We start from the raw sequence: 19,240 nt of genomic DNA, 5'->3' as shown, positions 1-19,240 counted from the left end.
CTCAAATCTTTTATCATTTTTGTTGCTCTCCTGTGGCCTTTCTCCAATTTGTCCATATCTTTTCTAAAGTGTGGCGCTTGGAACTGGATGCAGTATTCCAGCTGAGGCCTCACCAGTGCTGAGTAGAGCAAGACAGTTACCTCTTGTATTACATGCAACACTCCTGTTAATACACACCAGAACGTTAGCCTTTTTTGGAACTGCATTACATTGTTGACTCCTCTTCAGTTTGAGATCCACTGTAGCCCCCAGATCCCTTTCAGTAGTATTATCACCTAGTCAGTTATTCCCTATTTTGCAGTTGTGCATTTGCTTTTTCCCTTCCAAAGTGTAGTACTTTACACTTGTCTGTATTGAATTTCATCTTGTTGAATTCTGGCCAGTTCTCCAATTTGTCAGTTATTTTGAATTCTAATCCTGTCTTCCGAAGTGCTTGCAACTCCTCCCGTCATGGTGTCATCTGTAAATTTTATAAGCATACTCTCTACTCCATTATCCAAGTCATTAATTAAAATATTGACTCATACCAGACCCATGACTGACCCCTCCAGGATCCCACCAGATACACTTGCCCAGTTTGACAACAAACCATTAATAACTGTTCTTTGAGTACGGTGTTTCAACTAGTTGTGCATCCACTTTATAATAATTTAATCTAGACCACATTTCCCTAGTTTTCTTATGAGACTGTCAAAAGCCTTACAAACAATAAGTTCCATCACATCTACAGCTTCCTCCTGTTCACTAGGGCAGTAACCTTGTCACCGTCATGAAAATGTTCTGGTTCAGCAGAAGCTTCCTGGGTCAAGTTTTGCCTCCCATTCCAGTAGATAGTTAAATCAAATTAAAGGGCACAGCAGTGGCCCGACATACTAATGTGGAACAGAGCAGCTCCGACCTACTACACCTCCAGGGAACATCTGAAAGTCTTTTTGGATAGTAGCTGTCCTTGGGTAGTTACTACAGTATTCTCCCTGGTATGGTAATCTGCTAGCACCAGTGTTTAGTAACTAGCGAATTCTGTCTTTCCCCGCTACTTCATATGTCTGCATAAAGGCAGGCTCTGTGTTTTAAGAATTTGTTTGCTACCGTAAGTCAAATATTTCTGCTTCCAGACTAATTGTGAAGTTTGACATAAGATGGCTAGGTCAGGTGGGAACACACGCAAGAACAGATGAGCTCATCCCCAAGAACCTCAGCTCACTCTTACCAAGAGGGAAGAGAACCAGAAGCCATATTCTCCCTCCCCCACTGTCATTATGAAGGCGCTGTGGGTCTTCCTTTAACCCCATTCTGTTAACACTGGGTCTCTTTGTAGGTTAGACTCTCCCACATCCCACTACCCCCAAAAAGGAGAAAAAAACACCCATCATGTTATTGTGTTAATGCCCTAAATTCCACCCTCCATTCCAGCTGCAAGCTCCAGCACTGGAACATTGTAGGCATGCCCTGATTCTTGGCCATCTTAGTCCTTCGCTGTGTCCAGTAGTTTGCATATTCTCTAGATACATTCTCTTTCCCCTCAGAGAATATCTCTTGTTTCGGTAGCCTCGAACCTTTTGTTCAACTCCATTCATTCTTTAATCCAATCTGTTAATTTTAGGTGGAGTCCTGAATTAATGTTTTCTGAGCTGAGACTACCCTGCATTTTGTCAGCTGTAGTATTTGGGCCGTTTGCGCTCCCATGTAAATTGACTGACTGTAACCTGCTATGGTTAGGAGTGATGTGTTGAGTGTTTATTTACTGTATTTATTGTGCTCCACAGTGACTGACTGACTGGTCCCACAAAGCTGAGAAGTCACTGATTCTTTCTCCCCCGTCACTCTTTTTCCCACTCCCCCTGCCCCCCCCCATTGGATTTCTATTATGGTATTCCCACATTTTGGGTTTTTTGTGATGGTATCCTATAGTGCATTTATAGAGCTCCATGCATCCGGCAAGTTGATTATGAGAGTGGTAAAATGCATAGAAAGCTTCCAGATTTGGGGAATTTGTGCAGCTTGCAGCTGATTGTGCTGGCATTGGGGACCTCCTTTCCTCATTGCAGGTTGGAATATCTGCACTTCAGCAAAGAGGTACAACTAAACACACTCTTGTTGCTGAAATTAAAAAGGTACTTTTAATTTTAAAGGGTCCACATCCCAAAGGCCTTTTAAATCAGAAATCGGATCCCTTTGGAATAATACATATTGCATTATTAAATTATTTTTAAGATTGACTGACTGAATTTTGCCACTCATTAAGCAACAGTAGCCAAGCTTCTCCCAGCTCTGCTAGTGTATATTTCTTCTGACCTATAATGCCCTGTTTCACTGCAGCAGGGTGTGTGGGAGTGCTCTTTGTTGAGTTGCTGCTTAACTGTTGGGCCATCTGCAGCTATAATATTGACAGTGTTTAAAGAGTTCTTTACTGAATATGTTAAAAAGACCTTGGCTACAGCATGTCTAATTGTTCTCATCAACACAGACATGACAAGCCCATGGTATAACAGGGTTAGCTGGTTCTCAACACTGTTTAAACATCAATTTCTTGGCAGCTGTCTGTGCTGAAATACAATTGCAAGAGTCCCAGTAAGAACACTGTTGTCCCTTGACAAAGTTAAGCATTGTCCTGTTTTGTAGTGTATACAGGACTGGGACTAGGCTAAATCCTTGGACAGCCCTAATTATGCTGCATGGCAAGATGGAACCATGCTTTTATTGGGTCAAGCAATAACCATATTCTAACGGGCTTCCTTGACATACATAGTTGCTTTTGAGATAGCCAAGTGGTGGTTTTATGAAATAAGCAGCTACACCCTGAGAGTAGGCTGAGGCCACCAAACTAGTCTTAATTTCATATCCAAGTATATGCACTGTAGTTTGCAAATGTGCAGAGCTAGCATGTTAGCTGACTGGCATGTAGAGAATTGTGAATAGAATGTATTAGGTTTTTTAAAATACTCCCAGCTTGCCCTTCAAAATTAGGTGTATGATTCAAAAGCAATAGAAAATACCAACTCTCCTTCAGTGCCATTTCTCTTGAATTTGTCTCAATGGAGGGGTAAGTGATTGGGGGAGGTATCAGGGCAAAGGCTGCAGAAGTGTACTATGAAAGGCCATGGTATTGCTGTGAAAGAAATGGTTGTTAATCAGAGGTGGAGACCCGTGTGTGTGTGTGTGTGTGTGTGTGAGAGAGAGAGAGAGACCTATCCCTAGCACAGCTAAATATGCTTTTCTTCATCCCCTTTAGTTTACCTAGTGGGGCTGTTTGTTGTGCAATATTGCCCTAGCTAAGGGGGGGAAAACCCCAAGTCTCCTGCATTGCTGAAAGTAAAATACAGAATAAATGACTACTTTTTCTCTTGAACAATGGGCCTTGATGTGGGAGGGACACAAGGAAGATACGTAGCTATCTGGAGGCCGCAGTGGCTCAGGTATGAAAGTTAAACAGTAACATCTGTCTGCCAAGAATAAGCACTCTTATCAGATAGGCGTGGGAAGTGAATCAAGGTGGTTTGGCTGTATGGTAAACAAAACTTTCCAAAATAATGTCCACCTTGAAAGGAACTGTCATTTGAAGACTAGGTGATAACAAATGTTAAGCCCTTTGCCCTTGTTAAAAATGTTTGCCTTTACTGTTGGGTGGCATGTTTTGAATAAGATCTTTCCAATTGCTGCCTAAACTGCTTTAGAGCTACAGATGGTAGCGGTTCTTCCGTATTTGCATCTGTGTGTGTTTTTAGTTGACTCTTAGGAGGTTGAAGGTAACTTAAGCCAGTAATACTTACACTCATGTGGTGTGGCTTTCTGGAGGCTCTATGTAAGGTTGCCTTCAAATGGTAGGGATAAGAGGCTGAACTCGCTTTTTGTGTGAAAGAAGCCTATGTGCAGCCATTCCTCTTTCCAACAAAAGATAGTTTTTGCTTTGCAATTGTTCCGTTTCTTTTGAGCAGCTGACCAAATATCACTTTAGTGTCACCGCTCTGCAATTACGTAAGTCACTCTGCTACTGCTTTCTCTTCCTCCCCATCTCAAATATCCGCTATGCTGGGTGTATTTTAGGACTTGAGACTGAGGGGCTAGCCTTGCAAATGTGTTTGACTGATTAATTCCAGGCCAGTGGCTTTTTCAGTACATATATGAACTAGAAAGCCGCCTGTCCATTGTGAGTCACTTGTAATTGCCTGAACTTGGAAAAAATGCCTATTGGGAATGTTGAAGGATTGAGGAGATTTTAGCAAATGGATTTAATCTGTTGTCTTCCCGTAAATCACCCCTAGTCTAAAGATGCAATATGTTAGCTGTTTTGGTGAGAGGAGGATTTTTATTTTTAAAAATAAAGCCCTGAGTTGCATATCAAATTCACAAATTGAAGAAAGTAGTAATGGAATTGGGTAAGTGCCTTTGAAGAATGGATTCTGTGTTTAAAAACTGGTTTTCTTGATGATTGATAACTCCTTTAAGTCATGTAGCATTTCAGCAAACATTAACTTCCCATATGGAGTGGAACCTGATTGTCATAGTGAATCTTACAGTGCCTTATGACTAACAAAACCAACAAAAAGCCCACAGTCCACTCGCAGGTTCCACAAGAAAATAGATTGGACCATTAGACTTATTATGCTGATTAAAATTTGGTAAATGATGCTGGTTCATATTTTTCAGTATAACTTGTTTGGGTGTTCAGATATTCATAGCTCATCAGTGTAACATAGGTGGGACAAAACCTATCTCTAGCCTGTCTTTAATACTCCACTCTTGCAATAGTGATCATAGTAATTTGTAAGTCCATACTTGGTCTCTCCTAAACATGCTGCTGCTTGGAGTACAGTGTGACCAGCCAGAGATGGGAATGGAAGACGTATTAAAAACAAAATTAATTAGCCTGCTGTATACAAGTAGTGATACTCTAATTTCAGTAGCCTTTGTACAATTAATCATTGCGCTGTGAGGAACCTAGTCTCTAAGGGCATGTTTACAAGCCTCCCAGGCCCAGTCCAGACTCCAACTAGCATGCTAATAGCTGTGTAGACATTGCGGCTCTGGCAAGCGAGCCAAGGCCAAGCTGCTCGATCCCCTACACTTGAACTTGGGTGTCCAGCCCGAGTCTCCACCAGAGCTGCAGCATCCACACTGCTGTTTTTTTAGCACTCTAGCTCAAGCCCCACTAGTATGAGTCTGTCTGCCCAGCTGGGAGGCTTGCTTCAGCTGCAGTGTAGACATACCCTAGAGCAGGGGTCGGCAACCTTTCAGAAGTGGTGTGCCGAGTCTTCATTTATTCACTCTAATTTAAGGTTTTGCATGCCAGTAATACATTTTAACATTTTTTAGGGGTGTCTCTGTCTATATTTTATAACTAAACTATTGTCGTATGTAAACAAGGTTTTCAAAATGTTTAAGAAGCTTCATTTAAAATGACATTAAAATGTTGATCTTACATTGCCAGCCCGCTCAGTCCGCTGCTGGCCTGGGGTTCCGTTCACCTAGGCCGGCAGCAGGCTGAGTGGGACCGGCAGCCGGGACCCCAGACTGGCAGTGGGCTGAGTGGCTCAGCCCGCTGCCGGTCTGGGGTCCCAGCCCTGCCCACATACAGTGGGTACCTACCTTCTCCCTGGTTCGAGCCCATTCTCTTCCTCTCTCTCTCTCTCTCTCTGCACTGAGCTGAGGGTGGGAGTGGACTGAGCACAGGGCTGGGGGTGAAGAGTCTGGCCAGGAGCTAGAATGAAGGTGGGGGCTCAGGGTTGGGGCAAAAGATTTGGGTGTGGAGTGCTTACCTGGGCAGCTCCCATTTGGTGCGAGGGGTGCAGGTGGGAATGTGTGTGTGGAGGGGGTGGATGGGTTGCAGAAATTACCATTTGGTGCTCAGGGTGGGGGTGGGGATGTGCGGGGTGCAAGAATCAGGGCATGGGGTGTGTGGGGGCTGTGTACCGGGTATGTGTGGGGGTGCAGGAGTCAGGGTAGTGGGCTAGAGGCATCTGAGGGGGGTGCAGGAGTCGGCGAGGGGTGTGGGAGGGGAGGTGCCGGGGTCAGGACAGAGGGCTGGGTGTGTGTGAGAGGAGGTGCAGGGGTCAGGACAGAGGGCTGGGTGTGTGTGAGGGGGGTAGGGCGGGGAGTGGGGTAGGAGTTGGGACTCCTGGGCTCGTAGAAGGGGCTGGTGTCTGACATTCGGGGGAGGAGTGCTGGGAGCAAGGACTCTGCATTCCTAGGTTTCCATCTGGGCTCTAGTTGTTCGAGGGTGTGGGGGGCAGATGGAGACTAGTGACCGGGCCGGATTTTTAATGGCACGCTGCTGCTTTAGGATACCTTCCTAAGAAGGGAGCAAGGCATGTGCAGATGCCTTTCTCTGGTTTTTCTTCAGATCGTATAAATCTTTTGCCTTTTACTAAAGATTTCCGTGGCAAGGAACATTTATAAGTTTCTACCCACTTTTTTTTTTTTCTTCTCCAGTTCTTTTTGCCTCTTTAAAAGGGATTGCAGGCTTTGTTCACTTCCTATTAAATGAAGACGTATCAGCTCTACCTGGTGAAAGTTCTCTTGCTCTTCTGCTTCCTGGTTTCCTCTAATGTGAGTGGGGGAGTGCTGAGGAGGGGGAGAAGAGATTCTTGATATGTAATAGACACAAACACACATTCTGCTAACACCGAGTATGAGAGCTTTTGTGGTGCCATACAGTTTGCAATGGGTTTTTGCAGGTCCTGGAAAGCACACAAACAACTTTGCCCCTTATTTCTAGTATTTCAGGCATTGTATACCTGGAAAGTAACCTGGATGCTTGACAGCCAGCTTCCCAGAGAATTGGAGAGTTGGTGTTGCTGAAGAAATGTGTATTACCATACTGCATTACAACTTACAGGAATGCTACCACAGTCTGTTGGTGTAGAACATAGCACTATAGAAACGGGGGGAGTACCAGATGTATTGGGATGGACATGGGGCAAGTTTTGCCCAAGTATGGTATGTTGGGCAGCTCTGAAACAGTTAAATGGCCTGCATACATGAGCAGCATGTTCACTGAAAAACATGCCTTACCATTGAACCAGCTTTTTAGTGTGTGGTGACAGGAAAGCCCCACCTTTAGCTAGCTGCTCTTAGCAGTATTCAGGAAGTTTGGCCTATGCTATTCTCATATCTATTGTCTTTTTGTGTTTTTGCATTAAAAGGGAAACCTAATCTTGTGTAATATTTCTGTGGAGGATCAGGAAAGTCTGAGTCAACCTGGCTGTGTGCTCTTAAGCAATCTTGTGAGAAAGCAAAACAGAAATAGGAGCTTCAATAGTCCCTGCTTTCTGAACTCTCATGTCTCTCCCTGATCTTCTGAAAGATCTCTGGGACTGAATAATTCAGAGTTCTTGGGCTGCATGCAGAGTAACCTCTTGTGGCTACGAAAAGGTGAGAGACGTACTCCAGGAATAAGCGGCGCACACTTTCAAATGTGAATTCATCAATAGGGCAGATGGAAATGTTGCTGTAATGTTGTTACTACTTGTCCTCTTTTAATGTGACCACCTACTACTCAAATCCTCGCTATGCAATAATATAGTGGGGCACAGAGGAACAAACCAAAAAGCAATTGTGTCCATCTCTTCTCTAGTGTGGCCAGTTTCCTCTCATTCTGTTCTGGGTTTTCCGTCTCCATTTCCTCCCCTGTTTGGAAGGTAGGGCCGTGAGAATTTGACCCAACTTAAAGCTTGTAGTATAGGGGTGAGAGTCTCAGCTCACGTAGATCTACTCCTACTAGCTCTCATCTGAGTTTGCATGCTAAAAATAGTTGTGTAGCCAGGATAGCCTGGGCAGCGGCAGCATGGGCTGGTTGTCTGAGTTACATACCCGCAGGGTTTGTCGATTTGTACTCGGGGCAGCTATCCTGTGCCACTGCTTGGTGCGGCCCATTGCTGCTGCAGCTACAGTACTATTTGTAATGTGCTAGTGCGAGTATGTCTCCGAAAGCTTGGACTAAGGGTACGTCCACACTATCCGCCGGGTCGGCAGGTAGCGATTGATCTATCAGGGATCGATTTTTATCACGTCTCATCTAGACACGATAAATCGATCCCTGCTGCGCTCCCCGTTGACTCTGGAACTCCACCAGGGCGAGAGGCGGAAGCGGAGTCAACGGGGGAGCCACAGTCGTTGATCCCGTGCTGTGAGGATGGGACGTAAATCGGAATAAGATACGTCGACTTCAGCTACGAGAATAGTGTAGCTGAAATTGCGCATCTTACATTGACCCCCCCCCCCTCCAGTGTAGACCAGCCCTCACACTCCTAACTCCTAGTATAGAGGTAGCCACACTTGTGGGTCTATTTAGAGCAGCGTTTCAGGTAATTGTTTGCAACTTCACAGTGGGTCCTCCCTGATTAGTCATTGACTTTTCATCTTTCTGGAGGAGCTGTACCAGTTTAACAAATTGAGACGTGTGGTGGTTCATCCAGGGCCTACCGGTCTCCTGTTCAGATCTCTTCTCCAACCTGCAGCGGTGACTGGCCTGCTCTAAAGCACAGCCTCCTCTCTGCAAGATCTGTGTTGGGAGCATCTCAGGCCTCAGTCATGCATGCGCTAATCACCATGGATTTGGGGCACAACAGGGCCCAGCACAGGGTCTTATCCTTAAGGAAGGGACAGTCCCAGTCACCAAAGCCTGAAGTACCAGTAGAGGTTTGCAAAACAGCAGGTAGGAACCACTGGATTAACAAATATTACCAGCCAGTGCACTTCTAGTTCCCGGGGTACCTTTTAAAATGCTTGCCTAGCTGGTCAGTGTGTGGTTTTTCTTTTTTTAAATTGCAGTATGTAGTTTACATAGAAGCCCAACAGTTGGGCATCTTTGTCTGGCTTCAAAAGAGTTGAGGAATAATTTTCCCCTATGACTCAGACTGCCCTGCAGCTGTGGTGCACACATGGGGGTTTTTCTTCCTCTTTTAAGTACATACCTTCTTTTTATGTCTTGTGTTCATTCTGAAACTCTTCTTCCCACTAGCTTGACCATTACATTTCATAGTATCTATGAAGGAATTTCCTTTTAAACTTTTACACGGCACAATTCTTTAAGCAAGTGAAAGGCAAGATTGAGCATAAAACTGCTGAGAGCTCTTTTCAGATGCAAAATGAGGGTATTGATTAAGGGCTTTTACCTTTTGAACTCCAGGGATGCTCTTGTTCCTCTTTCTGACATGTCTTTTTGGACGTTGGATGAACAAGGAGAAAGTGATGGAGTTCCAAGCCTAATCAAAATTAAGCTGATTGTTCGTTTGACCTGAGACTAAATGGTGGCTTCTAACCTATCATCTGAGATCCGCTGAGACCCCTGAGCTGACTGTTCTTAATTTTTGTGTGCCTCGTGCTGGAGGTTCTCTGTGGAAGGCACTTACCTCTGGAGCTTACTCCCTGCATATCTAACAGAGGCACACCTGCCTCAGCTGAGTTCAGCAGGATGTTATTGATTGCAGGGACAAGGGTGTTAAGAGGTTATGGATTTTTTTATAATCTTAGTCACAAATGCCTTGAATGACAATGCAAAGTTCAGTTTTCCCTTTTAAATTGCTATACTGACAAAACAGCAAATTGACTATGGCCAACAAAGCCAAATGTACCAGATGCTATCATCGCTCTTTATCACTATGTAGCTTTTATAGATTTGTGCGTGCTAATAAACTGAAATACATTGAGTCATGAGACATGTACATGTTCTAGCAGCAGCAAAGGAAGGACAATGCCAGGTAGCTTGTTGCAAAATACAAGCCTTCATGAAACACTGTTGTTTTTTAGGTTTTTGTATTTTTTTTTATTTCAGAGGAAGTTTTCGTTAAAACATTTTCATGCAGTGTTAGAATCCTAAACCAAGCTACGTGATCTCGTGTTTGAGAACCAGAAAGTGAAACTCGTTTTCTCTTTTGCAATTCATTTAACTTGGTCAATAAAACTAGATGGTGAAAAACTGGATGTTTGAACGTTGCTTTTTCTGGCAATTGAAGGTGATGGAATTTGAAAGAACTGACTCCTGTGCTAAGAATTTCCCTTTTTAAATTGGATTTGGAATAATATTTGATTTTTGAACATACTGTGTGAGCCTTCCCTAAAAACTGTGTCTCCTCATATTAACTTAACTACTCTTTTGAAACATTTTCTCTCACCCTTCAAAAAGTGAAGATGTGGATGTTTTCATGTCTGGAAATAGGAACAGCACTCCTTAAACTCTGCACTTAAAACTGTTGCTTTCAGTTGTATCTTTACTATATCTTTAAAGGAGTGTCATCCTCTTTTCTGGGTATGACTGATAACTAGTCAGATGGCAAACTAGTTGTATGAGAAGCTTTGATAACAAAAGGATTTCCCAGTTGGGCACCCTCTTCTAGCTATAATGCTGCAGCGCTGTGAAAGGATATTCCATCTAGATGCATAGCATGTGGATGCTTTTAGCCATCTAAGTTGAAACACAAGTACAAAGTTTAAAGGTGGGGAAGAGCATATTTAAAAGTTCATCTCATAAAGTAAGCCTTCATTGCACATAGACTTTGTGGTTTCGTTTCCTGAAACTGAAATCAGCACAGCTGTATAAACTGGAAGAGCAGTCTGGGTAGGTGTATGCAAATCAGCAAGCCAATCCAAAATTGCTCCAGAATCTGTTTCCTGTTAGTAAGTACCTTCTCACGCTTGTATAGGCTTTCAAGAGGTTCTCTAGCTTTTCTCATCGGCTTTTCTTCATTTTCCTTCCCTGAAACCCTCTCAGTTAGATTGTGATTTTTGTTGTTGTTTTTAGGTCTTATTATTTTTGGAAAGTGCTCTGGAACATTTTGTGCATATGGCCCTCTGCAAATGTACTGTTGGATTGATTAAGTTGAAAATATGAAACCTAGCCTCTCTCTGATGCAGTATGGTGGGGGGGGGGGTATGCTGAGACAATAGTTTCCAAAGGGAATTTTCTTCAAAATAAAGCATGTTTTAAAAGAAATCAACTGGAGAGGACTGCAACAATATTCTGTATTGCTCCTCCTATCTCTGAATTAAGCCCCCACGCGATTTCATACTTTTACTTATATTGCTGCTCAATATATTAAATAAGGTAATTCTAGGAAACCTTTCTTAATTCTCCAAAAATTGGCTGCTGTTCATTGGTGGGTATAATGATCCCTTAGTGTAGTGTTCTTGTAATTGTTGGTTTGTAATTCTGCAGTGATTAAAGGTGTCTCTTTTATGAATCCAGTCATCTATATCTCTGTACCTATTGTCCATAACTTTTTCCTTCCTCTTATCACTAATACTTGTAAAAACCACTTGCAACAGGACCCTGTTGGCTGTAACTTGGCACTCAAATCCTGTGAAATTACTCTTGAAGATTAGCTGCTTGTAGTACCAGACAGAGCTTTTCCTTTCTAGTGCAATGTTTTACAAATACCTGTCACTATTTTAGTGACTCCATTCAGTGATTAGGGAGGTTATGGGTATGTCTACAGCCACTGTGCGCTGTAGCACCATAGTATTGATGCTTCCAACATGGACAGAAGTGGGTTTTCCTTCGATGTAGGTAATCCACCTCTGAGAGGCGATTGCTAGGTCAATGGAAGAATCCTTCTGTTGTCCCAGCCACAACTGCTCTGGGGGTTAGGTCAACGTACCTGTGGTGCTCGGGGTGTGACATTTTTCACAGCCCTGAGCAACAACGCCAGGTTGACCTAAGTTTTAGGTATAGACCAGGCTTGTGTTTCAATGAGGGCTGCCATCTGAATTGAATTAACATTGTAGTTAGTGGTAGAGTAGGAGGCTGTGCCTTGTGAAGCAGTTTAGGATTGAGAAAATCCGTGTTCTGTTACAAACTAGTGAAAAATCAAGCTGTTTTACGGTAACTATTAATTCTTACTGTGGTTAATTGAACAGGTTTAAATCAACTGTTCAATTATCTGAAGAACTTTTTAAAAATAAATTGTTTTAAAAGCTTTCGGTTACATTAAATTGGCTTAAGCTATTTAACCACAAAAAGTAAACAGATAATTTTATCTTTAGCAGCTTTGAAGCAGGTTTCCTTCCTCCTCTTCCCCCCGCCCCCAATCCCCAACACACTCCTAATGGGAGTTGATTTTTTTTATTTTATTTTTTTTCAGTCACCATCTGCCTCATGAGGATGCTGAGATGACTTGCGTTTTGCAGTTAAATTCTTATTTTGGGCACTTATTTTTAAAATAAGTTCATGTTCTTTTTAACCCCCACATCTCGTTACAATCTTCTGTACCACATTTCAGTTTGCTCTAGGTGTCACCAGCAATGTGACCATAAGGCAAGAAGGGTCTTTCAGGTCGTTTGTTCATAAGGACTGCTGTGCACACCCAGAATTCATACATCAGGAACACTCTCCACTATGTGCCTTCAAGATATGACTGTTTATAGATATTCCTTTGAAGGAGGCTAACTGGTTAAATTGGAGAATTCTGATGTGTGAGAGGATGTTGTTTGTTTTATCCATGTGAGTCTCACATGTGGCATTGAAAAGTGGGCATTCCAGACACACCAAGTGCTTCTCCAAACAAACATTAAGACGGAATTAAGGTTTAAGACTCAGTCCATTTCCAGTGTTCCAAAAACAATGACCTAGAATATATCCCTATTAGATAGCCCAAGCAACCAGGAAGTCTCAAACTCCTCTTCCCTCATGTCCTCAGAGCATCAGAAGTACTTGCATCTGCTTGGGTCCTTTTATCATGACCTGTGATCACATGGCAATTCAAAGAGCACTTCCCCAAGAGACCCAGGAGGCAGGAGCACTGCCTTTGTGAAGTGGTGAGACTAGCAAATGATTCATAGAGCTGGGAAAGCACGTAAACTAAAGGGAGATGACTGTTTAGGGGGTGAGGGAGAAGAGTTGGTAGCTTGTAAAGCTTTGGAGGAGAACAGGCATAGGCCCTGAATGAACCAGCAATTATCTCAGAGAAGCTTTTGCCACATGTGGAGTGTATACATCCCTGGAAATAACTTAATACATTTTTAAGAGCAGGAAATATGTTCTCCCCAGTTTCAGTGGAATTAAGTGCCTACACTAGGGGCTCATTGTAGCAACTACTACTGCACTATCAGAGCAGCCGACTCATTTCGATTTCAGTTCATTTAGAAGTGTGTGCAGGTGCGATTTTTAGTGCTGGCCGATGGGATGCTGCTTGAAACTGAAGTTTTAGGCTCCAGCGTATTCAGCCATGCACTGTGAAAGATCATATGATGGCTGATATAGAACTATAACCAGGAAGTGGCAGAGATTTTTTATTTTCCTTCTGGATGCATAGCATTCCTTGCAAAGGTGTGTAAATGTTGATTTCATAACTGTGGAAGACAGATTCCTATTTTATTGTCCATTTTCTGTAACTGTTTCAAGAGGCATATTAAGAAGCCTGTATAAAGAGTTGCTGTATTGTACATTTCAAATTTAAATGGTCCTATTAAAGAGGCACAGCCCACAGCTGTATACATTACAGATTTACTGTTTGTTTGTTTTTTAAAGAACTGGCTAATTGTGAGCTACAATAGCATTTAGAGTTATGTATTTGCTCAACAACCCTGAAATGTTTACTGGGTGTTCAGAGTGTGAGGCTTATTTAGAGCCATTGTTTCACTTCCTGTTTATTTTTTTTCTTACAGCTTTCCCTCCACCCTGCAATTAAATTTAACGAACATATTCTTACAGTAAACATCATCCCAATAACCAGATTAGCATATAGTATTCATAAATCAGAGCAGAGCAGCACCAGATTGTGATGCTTCCTGGAAGTACCCAGGGTTGAGAGACACCTCACTACCACCTGCCCTTAGTGTGAGGAAGCCTTGTCTGTACCTTACAGGACTGGAGGTTGGCTCCCTGACTCCACCAGCCACATGCAACACAAGTACTCCCCTCTCAGCCTACACAGGCTCCTTCTGCAGGCAGCAAGAGGCACACACCAAGCCTTCCCTGCATCTATAGAGTGTCCACTAGACTCTTCCAGAATTCCCAGATTCTCTGCTCCCAGTGAAACACACCCGATCACCATATTCCCCTCAGATCACCACTTCACACAACACTTAGATTTGTTTGTAGTAAAAACAAGTACCGGTAGTTTATTTAACAAAGCACTGAGATTCAAGTGATAGCAATAGAAATATTTGAAAACAGCTAGTTACATGCAAAATAAAATCGTAACATGCATATTAGGACCTAGACATAAGACATTTTCCTGTCTAATGAAGTTAACTGTTTTGCTCACCCAAAGTCTTTCTTCCAGTCCTTAACCATCAGGTTGGCTGTGACACTCCGTTCATAAGACAAGAATGCCGGCAGCTTGTCCCCTAGATCAGGGTTTTCTCAAACTTCATTGCACCGCAACCCCCTTCTGACAACAACAATTACTACATGACCCCAGGAGGTAGGGACTGAAACCAGAGCCCCGTTGCCCAGGGCTGAAGCCCTCTGGCTTCGGCCCCAGTCTCTAGCAAGTCTAAGCCAGCCCTGACGACCCCAATAAAATGAGGTTGTGACCCACTTTGAGGTTCTGACCTACAGTTTGAAAACTGCTGCCCTAGATGAAGGATTCAGGGTGTTTCTCTGCCTCTAGTTACAGTTCCAACATTCCACTGTCTTTATTCTGAAACAGCACACCTCCTGCTGTTTGTTTTTTCATGTGGAAAATCTCCCCTGTAGCTTTCGCAATCTTTTGATTAGCATTTTGCTCCATTTATAAATAAGCAGCCATTGTGAAGCACACAATACTCAATTTACATATAGCCAGACCGATAAGCGTTTCCTTCCTAAAAGCAATTTATTTATCATCTCTTGGAGACCAGCCCCAATTCACAGGCCTTAAGAATGTAGTCTTCAGTGTGTGTATATCCATATCCATACATACATTTCACATAGGCTTTCAGCAGAGATCTTACATGCCACACTTTGGGGAACTAGTATATAGATACCAGATCCAGGAGAACCCAGTAACCCTTATGCACCACTGCGCCCCCTGCCAGTTGGCACCAAGATGTCCCTGGGTCACACAGATACTACTTCAAATTTTCAGCACTCATATGAGACTTCTCATCATAAAGTGACGAAGATAAACTCTAGTGCCTGATGGTGGGAGAAAGGAGAAATGCAGCATTGTGCTATGTAGCAGCCTGTCACCAGATCAGCAAAAGGCAGTAACAAACACATATCCAGGAGGTGTTTTTTTGGTTGGTTTGTTTGTTTTTCTTTTTTACCATTTTGGAAACATTTGTATAGTTCATCATGCTAGTACAATCTCACTGAGTTGGGAAAAATTGCAGTGCCTCATCTTGATATAAGCAGAAAGGATACTTGGCTCGAGATGAAGCATTGCATGCTGAGGTCTGTAGTTTAGCCCAGAATAATGGCTCATGGAAGAATTAAACTGACTATAGGCCATATGGTAGAGAGTAGCATATATTTAGGCCTCCTTTTTTAATATAACTCTCAAATCCTGTGCAGTAGATCTGACTGTGTTGGGGACTAACACATTTGTTGTCGTCTGGTTTCTGCTGTTCTTTGTTTAGTGTGTCTCCGCTTTCTGCATCCGTAAAGATTTTCACTCTAAATGTGGTCTAATATTCACTTAAAATTTTTTTACCGGTAACTGGCAGCAACTATCTTCTTGCTCCTTTTTTTGCACTATGGAAAGAATGAGTTGAGTGAACAAAGCGTCATAAGCCCATTCTTATGCTGCAAGTGTGACATGGTGGTTACACCCCCACAGGTTTATTCTCATGGTTCTTATGGCACAGACAGATATTCTCACGCTAGCAACCTTCCCTCCAGAGATGCTCCAAGCCTCTTTTTAATGTGGTGGTTTAAATGCTGCTTAAGCCCATGCTTGAGCTATGTGACTGAAAGCTCAACTAATGTCCCTCCAGATTTCTCAAGTGATCCTCAAGTTTATTGTTTCGCTTCATTTAACAACTTTTTTGTTGTTGTATTTTGTCTATGGTAGAATAAGAAACTGAAGACAGGATAAAACTTCAGTTTCTGGCAGTGTTTATTTGCTGTGTTACTAACTTAGTATCATAGAGCTTAGAGACAGCCAAACTTATTACCACATGCCTAATGCCAAGTTTTAAAAATCTTATACTTCTGTTTTATTTTATTTCCTCAACCTCAAAACATAAAAAGGATTTTTCCTTTAATGAAGACTAGTCAACCTGAAAAATCCAAAGTCTGAAGCTGAGCTGTTCTGCATAAGCAGAAAAACTCCTACAATGAGAACATCCACTGCACTGAAAATTCATAGCAGAAGAGTTTTTTCCCCCAAATTTTAAAATTCCTCTGAGTTGAGACCGGGCAAGAACTTATCCCCAAATAAGAATCTCTCTCTGAAAGTCTTAAGTACGTAGAAGAATAGAGGGGCTATAGTGGGTGTCCACATAACCTTGACTATAACATTAGCTACCTGGCAAAAATGTAAAATATATATATAATATTAGTTAAACGGTAACTGGGATTATGATTCTGACTTCCCTTAAGGGGATTTTTTAGAGACGCAATCTGAGTGGTGTATTATTAACTCTAAATTTACATAAACTGTAGTAAATCTTGTGACCTCTGCAGTCATGCCTATACAGCCTTTCCCTTCACATAAATGGGGCTTTAACTTGTGCTTCCTCAGTTCCTTACTGATTTTTGCCATCAGGGCAGTTCTTGTTAATCTGGTTTGTTTTGAGTGTGGAAAAAGGTGACAAACTGTTGGCTGAATTCACAGGTATGATGATATCATATCCTTGAGTTTAATTGGCTGCACTCTGTAAGCCACAGGTGTGATGATTTGACCTCAGGGTCTATTTGACGGTCCTCCTTAAGGTAGTCTTTAAGTGTGTGCATATGTGTTTGCTGTTGCTTGTTAGGCTAGTTGTGTGACTCCAAGTAGCTAAGGAAGCATTTGATTTATTTATCCTAGCTGTCTAGTAGTCAGACTGCTGTTTCCTTGAGACATTCTTAAAATCAGCAGCTGTCTAGCAAAACTGGTTTATCTGAAATCTGTTTTAAGCAACATCTCCAGATGCTGCAATCAGTCTGGTTATCTTAAAAGAAAGAGAGAGAACATAAGCACTGTTTTTGTTGCCTCATCTAAAATATGAGTGGATTAGAGCCCAAAAAAAGCTCTGGCTTAGATACTCTAGCCTTTTGACACTTCCCAGGGAAATCTCTCTGCGATCTCCACCCCCACTAAAATGTGGATGAATTCACGATTGGATTCCTGAACATTAAAACAAGCAGCAACTTTTGCTTGTTTCTCTTTGATTCCCTTCCCCTCTAGTTGTATAGAGATCTGTCTTCCTCACTTACATTTTTCTTCTGTTCTTGTGTTGTAGATTGGATCACTCCCAGACGACCAGAATTCTTATTTTAAAATATTTTTTGGGTGGATAAGATGTGCCATGGAATGGTAGCACCAAAGAGCAACACAGCTTCACCACTTGCCTTGACTGGTCATGGATTATTTCTTCCGTTAATTATCTTCAGTTCTTTCATCTTGGAGGGACTGACCTCAGGTAAGTAAAACCTTTATAGCATCTACCCTCACACACAGTAAGTAGGTACATTTTAAAATATACAAGTGTCAAATTTTCACCTACATAGTGTTAGGCAAAACACAAGAGACCACTTCTTAGTATATAGAGATCTTATAGGCTCCATTCCCCTTCTGTTTGTGATTGTGCTTCTTTCGCTGTCATAGATGATCATAAAACACCTGTGTGGCAGCTACAGCAACTGCTTACATAGAAGAAGACTACTAGAAAGAGCCTTAATTTATTTTTAGTGCTGCAAATGTGATTTTAAAATCTGGAAACAAAATAGAGAGCCAGCACTAAATGACCAGCAAATGCTCTACAGACTGTAGTTTTGGGATCTATTGATTTCATTTTGGTCTCTTGTTTGGTAACTTTTGAAATGTCACTGGACCTGCTGTTAACCACTTTCCAGCTTTCTCCCATTCATCTCATCTCTCTTCTTGTGTCTTGTTACTTCTTGATGCTCTTCCGACAGAAGAGTGTGGTGAGAGGTGCAAACATGGACAAAACTGGTTGATGGAGAAAGTGCCAAATACATCACTTCCTACCCTTGAGGGTAGAATTTGTATAGGAAATGCACAAATAACACATACGTATATAAATAATATGTATGTATGTATACATACACACACCAGCGCTCACTGATCAATTACCATTGTATTGCATTTACATATATATTTATAAAGTGCATGTTGAAAGCTAATAACCTCTCTCTAATACTAGCCTTCTTGAGATGCTTTTTGATATGCACCACAGTGTACATCTGCAGTGGTGACCACAGAATGACAAATATTGGGAAGGTGGGAGAGGAGGGCGTTCTTGTTCCTGCATGGTGATCTTAAATAAGACTTATTACAAAAAAGAAAATGTGTTGACTTCTAGTAATTGCTACTGTGTATGGCAGTAACTTGCTGCTGGAAATGAAGTATAAATTCCAAATAAGTCTTAAGCCTAATTATTATCATTTCTATTCTAGTAGCACCCAATATGTACTAGAAGCCATACATCCCTGCACTGAAAAAGTTACAGTTTTAAAGACTAAAAACCTGGGTTGGGATGTGGGGGAAGGGATGCAGCATACGTAATGGCTGGTGCTAGTCTTGTTAGTGGTTCCTGTTTTTAGAAAGAGTGACTATTTAGTTTCTCTAGATTTGGGGGAAGGACGCTGTGGAGTAGCGGTCGGCACAAGGAGGGGTTGAAAGTCAAAAGGAGCGGAGAAGGAAGGGAAGAAGAGAGCAAGAAGGGTGAATGAGGTCTTGAGTTCAGTAGCTGGAGACAGGAGGATATAAGAATTGCAAATAAAAGTTAAAATCAGCAAAATGTGAAAGTTGGAGGCTCAGTTCTGGGGAAGGGACTGTCACTTCCTCTGTCTGTACCGTGCCTAGCACAATGGGAAGCTTCTAGGTACTAGAAATGCTCATTATAAGGGATGCCCAATTGCTTCTGGAGGTGGATTTGGATAGAAAAGCCTGTTTGATGCTGGAAGCTGCTGACAAATGAGGAGCCCCTCTTGTTAGTGCATCTGGCCCTTTCTGGTGGGGAGGGATCAGCTGGGACCGAAAGAGAGAGACAGGAGTGGATGACAACTATCTAAGTTAAAATCTGCAGTTAGAGATGGAAAAGACCTTTTAAAATCATAATCCAGGGTTAGGCAACCTATGGCACACGTGCCAAAGGCAGCACGCAAGATGATTTTCAGTGGCACTCTCACTGCCCAGATCCTGGCCACAGG

At 42.3% G+C, this 19,240-nt stretch overlaps 1 protein-coding gene and 1 pseudogene across 2 annotated transcripts in view; both read left to right on the top strand.

Moving 5' to 3' along the window:
• SUSD6 (sushi domain containing 6) overlaps nt 1-19,240 on the top strand; it is a 105,955-nt gene that overhangs the window by 26,480 nt on the left and 60,235 nt on the right. For both annotated transcript variants that reach the window (XM_039537306.1, XM_039537307.1), the window contains exon 2: nt 17,308-17,487. In XM_039537306.1, coding sequence (XP_039393240.1) covers nt 17,367-17,487 — 121 coding nt within the window. In that variant the 5' untranslated portion in view covers nt 17,308-17,366. The remainder of the gene's footprint in view (nt 1-17,307; nt 17,488-19,240) is intronic.
• On the top strand, nt 6,321-6,414 carry LOC120405462 (annotated as a pseudogene).

Source organism: Mauremys reevesii, linkage group 4 (assembly GCF_016161935.1).
Source record: "Mauremys reevesii isolate NIE-2019 linkage group 4, ASM1616193v1, whole genome shotgun sequence".
Lineage (NCBI taxonomy): Eukaryota > Metazoa > Chordata > Testudines > Geoemydidae > Mauremys > Mauremys reevesii.
Note: the sequence above shows the minus strand (reverse complement) of the source record. Positions and strands in the feature narration are given on the sequence as shown.